The 11,846-nt window shown below is 51.5% G+C and overlaps 2 protein-coding genes across 2 annotated transcripts; one reads left to right on the top strand and one right to left on the bottom strand.

Annotated features, from left to right (window-relative positions):
• Positions 1–1,136: 1,136 nt before the first annotated feature.
• ATP5PB (ATP synthase peripheral stalk-membrane subunit b) lies at positions 1,137–4,295 on the bottom strand. Its single transcript, XM_066335651.1, has 7 exons — positions 4,177–4,295; positions 4,029–4,071; positions 3,430–3,575; positions 2,811–2,974; positions 2,218–2,343; positions 1,928–2,107; positions 1,137–1,293 (listed from the first exon to the last, which is right to left on the bottom strand). The coding sequence occupies exons 1-7, from the start codon at positions 4,202–4,204 to the stop codon at positions 1,222–1,224; spliced, it is 759 nt and encodes a 252-aa protein (XP_066191748.1). The 5' UTR covers positions 4,205–4,295; the 3' UTR covers positions 1,137–1,221.
• Positions 4,296–4,394: 99 nt separating this feature from the next.
• WDR77 (WD repeat domain 77) lies at positions 4,395–9,278 on the top strand. The gene is made up of 10 exons (XM_066335648.1): positions 4,395–4,605; positions 4,712–4,897; positions 5,031–5,172; positions 5,284–5,333; positions 5,623–5,693; positions 6,049–6,103; positions 6,357–6,428; positions 6,518–6,626; positions 7,084–7,152; positions 7,478–9,278. The coding sequence occupies exons 1-10, from the start codon at positions 4,416–4,418 to the stop codon at positions 7,635–7,637; spliced, it is 1,104 nt and encodes a 367-aa protein (XP_066191745.1). The 5' UTR covers positions 4,395–4,415; the 3' UTR covers positions 7,638–9,278.
• Positions 9,279–11,846: the final 2,568 nt, after the last annotated feature.

Here is an 11,846-nt window from a genome sequence, read left to right on the forward strand (position 1 = left end):
TTCCAGAGGAGTCAAGCCGTGAAACCTCCCAGTTTCCCACAGCAAACCGCACAGGGTGCCGTGTTTGCAGTAACAAAAGAACCAAGAAATGACACAGCTCCATCTTACCTCCCACCATGGAAATGCTGCTGGAAAACTCCCCAAGCGTCAGCACACCCGTTTAACCACTTGCTTAGTGAGAAGAATCTGCCACACCAGTGAAAAGCTCACGTCAATCCGATGTGGGTTCACACAATTGTGGAAGTTAAGCAACTTCACTTTTTTTTTTTTTCAATTTAAATTGGCAAAAAACAGGAAACCGTGAAAGACACCTGCATTCTCCAAACAGTTATTCTAAAATAAAGTAAGAGAGTTTCAGCTTAGCTGGGCTTGATGGAAGGTTCTTGCCTCTAAAGAACACCACTCTGGTGAAGTGGTGCACTGGAAGTGTAAGAAAATCCCACTTTTGGTGTTTCTTAACCCCACTGAGAAATGGGATTGCAGGCACCCCCAGGCTGCCCACTTGGGTTTATGGACTACTTAAGTCACACCTCAGCACACAGTTTATTTCTGTGTCTGCTTTGCTGGGACTTTTGAGAACAAATTCCTTCAGGGAAAAGCCTCCTATAAACCAAAAATGAAAGCACTTGGGAAAGTCCAGAAAATCTCCTCTACAATAAACTTACCCATTTCCCTGTTTTAAAGCTGAAAACCAGCTGAGGGCAAGCTTTTGAGGAGCTTCTGACACATTTCCTGCCCAATGACTTTTCCCAGAACCCAAACCCTTTCAGCACTACACGAGGCTTTATGGTGAAAGGGAGTTTCCAGCTCCTTTAGAGAACAAGAACATTCACCCAGGGCCACGTGAACAGGAGCACAAATGATCCTGATTTTAGAACATGTCTACAAGGACAGCAGGTGTCTGGGGTTGCTGTCACTCAGAATTTAACACAGGGATCAGTTTCAGCACCAGAATTTTTCCTCTGTGAGGTTTTGTATCCCTGGAAGTGCCTGTGACCAAACAGGGGATCCAACAGGACCTCACACGCTGTGGTTTTATCTCACCCCCCACAAACCAGCTGCAGTGGTCGGTGTGACCATCCAGTGACCACAAACACAAACAGGCAGGGACTGTTGCTAGTGAAAGACAGCAGAGGTGGGTTTTTTTGTCTGTTTAATGATATTTTAGAGTCATAGAGTTTCCAACAGGAGGTACTGGATGTGTCAGTGGGCTCAGGCTGCTCACACGGCTGCCTGGGCGCTCTTGGACAGCGCCTTCAGGTCCAGGATACACTTGGCAATGCTTTCCTTCTGCTGCAAGAGAAAGGAAACAGCCTTCAGGAGACATTCCAACAAGCAAAACAGACACTGAAGTGCATCTTAGATAAACCTCTTCAGACCTATAAATTACTGATTAAGAGGGAGGCAATTATAGCTCATGAAGTCAGAGATTGACATCCAATAAAGCACAGATGTGGGTGCTGAATGTGAGAAGTCAGGCAGCAGCTCAGTGTCTGTGTAAAATTAAGTCTCAGATTTCTCACTCTGGCCTGAGAAATCAGGAGGAATTTAAACAGTCCTTGGAGAAAGGAAAACAATCCTTGGGGGTGTTGTTTGTGTCTCTGTTGTTTGCAAGAAATGATTGAGGGGTGTTATTCCTGACTGTCCCGTGATGGTGATGTGTTGGTTTGCTGCCCAATGAAGTTTTATTCCATTGGAACTGTCTATAAAAGAAGATTTCAAAGAGTGAAGATGGCTCTCACTCGCTAACAAGCCTGAGAGCCTGTGTGTCGTTTTCTACCACCATTCCCAATCTGAGCAACACACACCCTAACATCCATGGAACCCCAGAAGGGACCTCAAAGCTCACCCAGCCCCACCCCTGGCCAAGGTTTATCCATCACCTCGTGAGCCAGGACCCCTGAACAGCAAATCCTCGTGCGAGTACCTGCTGAGGTGTGATGCTCTGGATAACATTCTTCTCCACCCACTGGATCATGTGGTCCTGCTCCTTCTGCCTCTTCAGGGCCTGCATGGCCACCTGGTAGTCCAGCCTCTTCTTCACCTCGTTGTACACCATCATCAAGCGCTCGCGGTAGTTGGTTTCCAGCAGCATTGCAATGTTGTTCTGCTCACAGAGAGGGGACAAGGGGTTCATGGCTGGCAGCAGAGCGTGCTCTGTGCCCCAGCAGGGCAGGCTGCCCTGGGCTGGCCAGCAGCAGCAGCAGCACTGCTCACCCTCTTGGCGTCGAAGAGGTACGTGCGGCCCTCCACCCTCCACTGCTCCTTCTTCTCCTCCTCGATGGCCGTCTGCAGCGCCTGCATGGCCTCGTTCTTCATGGCCAACGCCGAGGCCATCTTCTCCTGCGGGAAGGAGGGAACCCACGCCTCAGAACCACACACAAGGCAGCTGTGATTAATCCTGAAATGCCGCGTTGAGCTGGGAGAAATGTCTGTGCACTGCCCTGCGCCAGGGCTCAGGTTGTGGGAACAAAGAATGAGGGCTCACAATCAGCTGTAGAATCCCCAGTTGGTTTGGGTTGGAAGAGAACTGAAATCCCATCCAATCCCACCCCTGCCAGGGCAGGGACACCTCCCACTGTCCCAGGCTGCTCCAAACCCTGTCCAGCCTGGCCTTGGGCACTGCCAGGGACCCAGGGGCAGCCACAGCTTCTCCTTCCACTGTGCCAGGGCCTCACCACCCCTACAGGGAAAAATTCCTTCCCAACATCCCACCTAACCCTGCCCTCTGCCAGTTTGAAGCCATTTGTGCTTTAACAGAACCACCCCTTACCAACAGCTGCCAAGCCCAATTACAGCTTCTTGGTTACCTCGTTAAGTTTGTCAGCATAAGCTGCCACGTCAGGCCCAAACCTCTTGATGCCATAAATGAAGACTCCCAGAATGCAGGCAGCTGCTACTGTCTCGTGGTTAATAACATAGATCTCCTTGGAAAGAAAGTACAGCAGGAGGCCAGTGCCCAGCATGTAAGGCCCTACAGGGAAAGCAAAGCATCATTACTTACATAAAGCATAACGAGGCTCAAGAAACTCAAGTACCTGAGACAGAGCTATTCTCAAGGCTCACAAGGTGAAGTGCTCTATTTTACCAGGACAATAAGCAGAGCCACAATTCCACCTGGGAAAGCTGCCACAGGGAATCTCACCGGGAGTGGAAGCAGCTTGCACCTGACATGGGCCCTGCTGCTTCTGCTCATTCAGAAACACTCAGAATTGCCTGTCCAAATGTTCTAAGGACCAACAGGCAACTAAATCTTTCCATAAAATCAAGCTCATGGAATTCTCTCAACCATTAGGTGCCTAACTTTAGAGCCAGGAGTCCTGCACATGCAAAATATTAATTTTCAGTAATATTTTACCTTCTCAGCAGCCAGAATTGGCGAACAGAACCACATAAGCATAGCTAAAAATGGTAAAACGCTATATTAACCTGTAACTCCTGTTTTAGGGTAGAGAAACTGGAAAAACTCCTCAGGGATGAAACCATGACGAACTTCTCCTCCCTTCTCAGGCAGAGGTGGCACAGGAGCCAAACTCTGCTGAGTTGTGTGCAGTGGTCTTGTGGTGTGCAACACCCTGTCAATAAGGAAAACACTTCAATTATGATTCTCATTTAAAGAATAGACAGAAACAGTCCCCAAAACCACCCTTAGAGGAGGCTCAAATACATTTCCAATTAAGTAAGAAGGTTTGTGGTGAGGCTCGGGCACAGGGTGCTCAGAGAAGTTTGGCTACCCCATCCTTGGCTGTGTCCAAGGCCAGGCTGGACCTGCTCTAGGAAAGGTGTCCCTGTCCCCGGCAGGCGGTGGCACTGGAGGAGCTTTGGAGGTCCTCTCCGACCCAAACCGTCCCGCGATTCGAAGGTGGCGTTTACTGGACACACCTCCTCCCAGGAAGTGGGTGGGACTAGATAACCTCCAGAAGTTCCTTCCCACAGTATGAATGAGGAAAAAAGGACACAAAACCCCAGAATAACGCTGTTTAAGCACGAATCCCGGCCGGTGCCCGAGGGGCTGCCCCGGTACTCACCCCACGGCGACGGGCGGCGGCAGGGCCCTCAGCGCGGCGGGGGCTGAGGGGACAAGAGGGCAGAGAGCGCGTCAGGGCAGGGCTCGGCCAGCACCCCCCGCCCGCCACCCCGTTCCCCCCGCGAGAAGCGGCCTTCCCCGCGGCTCACCGGCGCGCAGGACGAGGCGGGAGAGCATGGCGGGGTGAGGCAGAGCAGCGCAGGGCAGCCGTGAGGAGCGGCGCTGGCAGCCCTCGTCCCGCCGGGTGACCGCCGCCGCCGGGCGCTGAGATGGCGGCGCGGCTCTCGCGAGAGCGCGGGGAAGGCGGGCGGGGGGCGGGCGCTCTCGCGAGAGGAGGCGGCGGCGGGAGACACGTGGGGGCGCCGCCGGCCCCGCCGCCGCCGCCGCCATGGAGGAGCCGCTGCCGCCGCCGCTGCCGCTGCCGCAGGCGGCCCCGCCGCCCGCCCCGCCCGACGCCGCGCCGCCCGCGGCCTCTGTGGATGGGGATTCCGCGGCCGAGGCCGCCCCCGAGTGGAACATCCCGCCCAACGCGCCCGCCTGCATGGAGCGGCACCTGGAGCGCGCGCACTACCGCGCAGGTAGCGGGGCGGCGGCGCGGGGGCCCGGCGGGGCCCGGCAGCCTCGGGCGCGTCCCGGGCTTCCCCCGCGCTTCTCCCCGCGCCTCCCCTCGTGTCTCTCCCGCAGACGGGGCCCTGCTGCTGGGCGCCTCCGGGCTGAACGGGCGCTGCTGGACCGGCTCGCTGTGGGTGTTCGCCGAGCCCCGGCGCGCCCCCAGCGAGGGCTTCTGCACCGCCGGCGTGCAGACCGAGGCGGGCATCGCCGACCTGTGCTGGCTGGCCGACAGGGGCATCCTGGTGGCCTCCGACTCCGGTAAGCCACGGCGATGTCCCGCCGGGCTGTGTGTCCCCTCTGCCGAGCTGGGGTCCCATTTTTAACATCCCCGTTCCCTGCTCTGAGGCCCGTGTCCCTCTCCCTGAGTTGTGTGTTCCCCCGCGTCCCCCAGGTGCAGTGGAGCTGTGGGAGCTGGAGGAGGACGAGAGCCTCATCGTGAACAAGTTCTGTAAATACGAGCACGATGACATCGTGGTGTCGGTGTCTGTGCTGGCGGGCAGCAGCCAGGCTGTCAGCGGGGGCCACGATTTCTGGTGAGTGTCCCCGGGCTGGCGGCCGTGTCCCCGGGCTGGCGGCCGTGTCCCCGGGCTGGCGGCCGTGTCCCCGGGCTGTGCTGCGCGCTCACTGCTCGCTCTTGTCCGCAGCGTGAAGGTCTGGGACATCCCCGAGCAGACGGTGCTGCACTCCTACAGAGGTGAGTGCCAACCCACCCCTCTCTCTCCTTTATGAGCCCCTTTACATCCCTCTTTGACCCTTTTCCCCCGAGCCCTCGTCTGGCTCCCTCAGTCCCTCACAAGGACGTGTGGCCGTGGTTGCACTGGGCAGCTCATCGCTTTGGTAGGAAGCAGCTGGCTGCTGCTGAGCAGAAGTTATCCCGTGCCTGGGTATAACTGTTAAACTGCTGTGCCTCTGGAGGTCCTTGGGAATGTGTGGGGAAGTTGGATAAAATCTTTGAGGCTCTTTATCCTTTATCCTTTTGGTAGCTCACTCCGATGCAGTGACATGTGTGGCTTCCTGTCCTGGTAAGGACACTGTGTTCCTGTCCTGTGCTGAGGTAAAGCTCACTCTGTTGTCTAAATCTACCCCATTAAAATGAGATTTAACTTTAGGTATTTACAGTTTAATGCACTTAGAAACCACGTCTTGTGTTGCAGCCTGCCTACCTGTGTTATTGCAGTGTTCTAGGCTGATCAATTAATAATCACTTTATCAATCTGATTCCTACAGGTTTGTATCAAATTTTGGGAGCCCTTAGTTCTGTCCTGGGGATGACTGGAGGCTGCACTTAATGACAGCATCATGTTAACCCAGAGGAAAAGGCAGGGTCATTTTGCCTGTCAGTCAGCAGTGAATCTGAATTTATGCCACAAAGAAATGTAAAATTCTTCTCATTCCTTTTGGATTTATAGGACAACAGAATTTTACTCTGGGACACCAGATGCCCCAAACCAGCTACCCGAATTGGTATGTCTCTGTGTGCATCACTGCTTCTGCATGAGTTTGTGTTGGAAGAAAGAAATTATTGTGTGCCTGACTTATAACTCCTGACTTATAACTAGTGTTGTGCCTGTTAAAAACCTAAGGAGGTCTAACACTGTCCCAGAAGTACAATGAGCTTAAAACACTTGTCTTGATGCAGTAGCAGTGCTGAATGAGATGGATGGGGAATATCTTTGTGCTGTCTCCTTCCACACTCACCCAGTTTCTTTCCTCACAGTTTGCAGTGCCTGTAATTACCTCCCTACCTCAATCATGTGGCATCCACAGAAAAGTGACATCTTTGTCTTGGGTAAGAATCTGGACTCTGACCAGGCAAATCAAGGTCCTTATTTCCACAGGACAGCTTTTGCAGGTGACTTCAATCCCCCTCTCTCCCAGGTGACGAAAGTGGAACAGTTGCACTGGTGGACACAAAGAATCCTGACTCTGCCCTCAGCGCCGCTGTGCACACCCGAGGCATCACAGGCTTTGCCTTCTCTGCACACAGGTACTGAGTGGTCCTGGCACAGTGTGGGGCTGTGTCTCCTTAAAAGCCTCAGTTGTGTTTTTGTGTAAAACCATGAAAGTGCCACTTTTGGCCATCTTGTCAAGTAGATTGTAGCAGACAATAGAGTAAACCAAGCAATGTCTCAGTCCTGACACATGGGAGTGTCCATGAAAAGAATTCTGCAGTTCCAGGATTACTGACCCACACTGAGGGGATTTTTCTTGTTACAGTCACCTCTGATTCAAGAAGGATCACTTATTTTCAGACTCTAATAGAACATTCTCCACTCACTTTACTGGCACCCTGCCAAAATGCTGATGAAAACATTTTTGTAAGGTTTTTGTGAACTAATTCACTGTACCTGGGTCAGGATCACTTAGAATCCTGCTATTCACACATTTATCCCTAAAAGCTCTTGGTGTTTGCTTGTTCTAACTGTGCTCTCATCTCTCTCTAGTTCACCCTTACTGGCTTCCATCAGTGAAGACTGTTCAGTTGCTGTTCTTGACTCAGACCTCTCAGAGGTGTAAGTACAGACAGAATCTACTCACTGCTGTTGTCTTCTTGAGTTAATTATTAACACACAGGATGGTTTGGGGTGGAAGAGGCCTCAAAGCCCATCCAGTGCCACCCCTGCCCTGGGCAGGGACACCTCCCAGTGTCCCAGGCTCCTCCAAGCCCTGTCCAGCCTGGCCTTGGACACATCCAGGGGCAGCCACAGCTTCTTTGGGCAACCTGGAGTTAAAAATGTTCCTAAACAGAGGAGCATCATCCTAACAACCCAGCAGTTAGGGATGGCACAAGGCCACGTCCTCTCTAATGATGGCTGATGGAGTCTTGGTGTTTTGCAGGTTCAGAAACCGTTCTCATCGAGACTTTGTAAAAGGCTTGTCCTGGTCTCCCTCAGACGATGCCTTGCTCACTACAGTTGGATGGGATCATCAGGTTTTACATCACACTGTTCCTCTGCCAGCTGGTGAAGCTTCTGGAATCAACTGTGTAAAAGAATAGTTTTATAAACTCGTGGTCCAAGTTCCTTGCTGGCATCACTTTGATTCTGCTGAAGTCGCAGGTGTGTGAGCTGGAGTGGGGTCTGTTTTCTGCCTCGAAGTTCGTGGCTGAGAAGGTTCCTGTAGTAATTTTGAATTAGGTGTAAGTTAGTTACAAACCAAGCTTTACCCTCTCCTCAGGAGTGGCTTCTCCTGTAATAAAAGACTTTGGTTTTACTCAGAAAAAAATTGACTTCAGGCACAGAGGAGACTTGGAGAGACAGGGAATTAGGTGTAACGAAAGAAGAAATAAAGTCAAAAAGACTTGATCCTTTGCTCAGTTCTCTAGACTACCCATGGAATGAATAGAAGCTTTTGGGGGAGGTTAGCAACATGCCTGTTGTTGGGTAGATGTGAGAGCCTCAGCCTTGCGCAAAATTCTTTGCTCTGTAAATCAGGTGGAATGAAAAAACCTGTTGGGATTCAGGGGCTGGAAGGGTTCCAGTGCTGTCCTTAATGCAGCACGTGGTGGAGAGGATTCAGCCTCAGAGCCAGTGTGGGGCCTCTGGTGAGCACTGGGTGTGCCCTGCTCTAAATCCCAGTGCTCGGTGTCAGGGTGTGGAGTGAGGATCCCAGCTGGAGCCCTGCTGTCAGACCTTGGGGATGGTGCTGGAATCCTGGGATGCCAGTTCAGGGCCCTGGCAGGGGCTGGGGGCCAGGAGGGAGCAGCTGTGCTCTTGGACACCACAGTTCATCTCCTCTGTGCTGAAGGCAACTTACTCAAGGATAAGACCTGTGAACAAAAGGTTTATGTGAGGGGAAAACTGGACTGAGGACTTCAGTTGTCATTTGCTTGCTCCTGTACCAGACTCTGCTTAGTGATAACCCAGATCCATGCACTTGTGACAAGTGACTTCTTGTGCTGGCACTGAGGGGACAGGGCATTCCCCTACCCCCCAACCCAGACTCCACTAAACCTGTAGAGGTGTTTTTCTCAAATACATACGTTTCTAACTGAGCTGTTTCCCTGGAACATGTTTACCTGGAGGAAGTCACTGCTGTGCATGCTTTGCTGCTGCTCTAGGGATGGCTTGGTCTGGCCTGGTGTTTCCTAGGCAGAATGAAGCAAGTCTTGACTGATGAAACAAAAAATACCATTGAAATGAATGTTACCCCCAGTTTTTAGCATGATAGCAGCACTTAAATGTACACTGCTTCCAGTTTCTATCTCTGCATACACATAGGTTTAGTTGTGCAAAGCCCACAGTTGATTTTTAGGCAGACTAGGCTTTCCCAGGCTCTGTACTTTTCTCATACTCTTTGTAAACCTCGCTGCTTTTTAAATCCCAGTGTCATACAGGTGTTCACAGCAACTTCCTGTTCTAGAGCAGGGTATGACAATGGTAAATGATGATAAAATCTGACACGTTTCGTCAGAAATATCCCTTGAGCCACAAAGTCCCCCCGTTAGGGACCTGTGATGCTGTACTGAAACAGGTCTTGTGCTGGTTCTGAAAAAGTTGTCTTGGAAGATGGTTTTCATTTGTAACTGGGTTTAAGTTTCACTGGGCCACTTCTGTAGCACTGAAGAGCCAGCTGAGATCATCCACACAGTTCAAGTTGTGATTTCAGTCCCTGATATTAAAAACTGTTCTTAAATAAACGTTCACCGTATTCCTGTTCAATGCCAGGGTACTGCAGTTCTTCAGCACTGCTGCAAGGCAGGCTCTGGGTCCTGCTACTTTTCAGGAAGTTTTTCTTTCCAAAACTCTGAACTTGGTGTTCCATGGTGCACAGCTAAAAAGAGAAGTTCAAATGTCAGGCATTAAACCACATTAGGTTCCTCATACTGCCACACCTGAGCAAAACACAGCAGTCCACGGCAAAAGACTTCTGGTGGATGGTGAAGCCTGGAGGGAGAGAGGTCAGTGGTGATATATTAAGTCTTTTTTTACAATTAAAAGACCAAGCAACCCTCAAGGCTTCTGGCAGGTGTTTGTGGTGCCACAGGATGGCAGCAGCTGCCCTTGACAAGGGCAAGGCAGCACAGCCCCAGCCCTGCACGTTGCCTTAAGGGTGTCTGCTTTTGGGGTTTCCAGCGCTGCACGTGGGGTTTTTCACTCTCGTAAGAGAAGCACAGAAGAGCCGCAGCTCAGGAGGCACTGCTGGGCTGCAGCTTGGCTCAGAGTTGTTGTACCAGTGCTGGCAAGGCTGCAGTGAAGTCCCAGGGACACGTGGGCAGCGTAGCAGCAGCACCAGCAGTCCCACATCGATCCTTGCTGTGATTGTGAAGCTCCTGCCAAGGGATGGAGGGAGTGCCCTGGGGTCTGGGGCTTGCTCAGCAGTCCCTGCACCACACACCATTCAGCTTTGGGGACACCTGGGGACATCCACGGTGGCTGCAGTAAAAGCTTCAAGGCACACCTTGCACTCTTCCCCTCCCTCACCCAGAGCCTGCTTCTGCAGCCAGAGCTGGATGAAGGGGATGAGAATGCAAATCAGTTTAATTCTGAGTGGAGCGAAGCAGCTGCTCTGCAGACAAGCCTTTTATGTTGCTGCTTGCATTGCTCACACTGTGCTTGCAGTTTTGGGCACAGCATTCGAGTTGGGACTTGTAGCAGGTATGAGAGTTTCGCCCCTGATGAACAGCTCCAACCCAAGGACTATTTATAGAAGCTGCTCCAGCTCCTCTGCCAGCCTGCCCGACCAGCGGTGTGAGTGACAGAGCTGCTGGGGCTCAGCTGCCCCTTCCTGCCTTCACCGGGCTTCTCAAACACTGCCACGGCCACAGGCTTTGATCCAGTGCTCAGAGAAACTGCACCAAGCCCTGGGCAAGCTGAAAGTCAAACCCTTGCTGAGCTACATTTCCCCATCCTTTCAGGGACAGGCAAACTTCTCGGTCCTGCAGCAGACAATGCAAGCAGCACTAAAAAAAAAAAAAATCAGACCACACGTGTAATAAAACATTCAGAAATGTTTAATGCAAGAAGGTTGGTGTTCAATGGCACTCATAAATAAGAGACTTTGTTCAATACTTTACAGCTGAAGCTCTGTTACACTCCGCTAGCAGGAAACCTGTGAGGAAGAGGCAGCTGCAGGGGATAATTTAAGTTGTATCACGACTTGAATTACCACACTGCATCAGAGAGGGTGAAGTGAGAAGAACTCCAGGGTGAGGCTTCAGGATTGCCCTCAGCACTGGGCTGAGGCAGCCTGCTTTGCTCCATTCATCCCCCTTAGTTCTGTTCTTACTCTTGCTAAACTCCTGCGGTGAAAGGTGGGAGGAGCAGGGACCCGAGGACAGTTTATCCACGTCCCTGGCAGTTACCTGCCCCAGGAGGAGGGAGGGGGCTCTTCCCCACACCTGCAGTCCTCTCTCATGAGATCTCACCCCGTCCCCAAGTGCTTTGGCTGCCAGCAGCTCTGACAGTGGCTCCTTTGTCACCACGGCCCCACAATTAGCGGTGAGCTGTTACTGAAATACCAGAAGTCGCTGAATGCATTCTAAAGAAGCAGAGATAGACCGAAGTGAAGAATAGAAGTGTTCCACTGCTGAAAACCTGCATCCTAACCAGTCCTACAACCGGGAGCAGAGTCCAGCCTGATTTAGTGACAGCTCAGCCCCCTGTGCAGCCCCAGGATGGTGTTCTTGAATGAAGAATGGCTATTTTATAAAGCTGACTTACATTATCACTCCTATAATACTAAATTAAAACAACTGTCCTAGAAATGAAACACTCCATGGTGCCTAAGATCACATTTCAGCTACACATGAATTGTGGGTCTGGGTGAAGTAGTAAATGTGATGTTTAAAGCAGGTGCCAACACTGGAGCATCACATTTTTCTCTAAATAAAGAAAAAAACCCAAAAAAACCGCTTATGTTCAGGAGATTGCAGTTTGGAAGAATTCTTGAGGTGGAGGATTGCACACGTGCCCCCTGCCCTCCCCACTTCTGGGCAAAGTCAGTATCTAAAGATAAAATTGCCCACCCAGCCTTAAAATTGTTTTTGAGAGCTCATTTGCAATTATAGCTTATTATTTTGAAAAAACCAAAACAGTATCAGGAAGATACTGAAGAAACTTAAAAGGCTTTCAGCTGCAACGTTACCAAGGAGACTTCTTCCTTTGCTTTCAGGTTAAACTGGTGAAACTTCATCCAATACCAAAACACGACCCTGAACCCCTCAAGGAGGTCACAGATTTACTTCTGCAGATGGATGAGAATGCTC

Source organism: Sylvia atricapilla, chromosome 25, assembly GCF_009819655.1.
Source record: "Sylvia atricapilla isolate bSylAtr1 chromosome 25, bSylAtr1.pri, whole genome shotgun sequence".
Lineage (NCBI taxonomy): Eukaryota > Metazoa > Chordata > Aves > Passeriformes > Sylviidae > Sylvia > Sylvia atricapilla.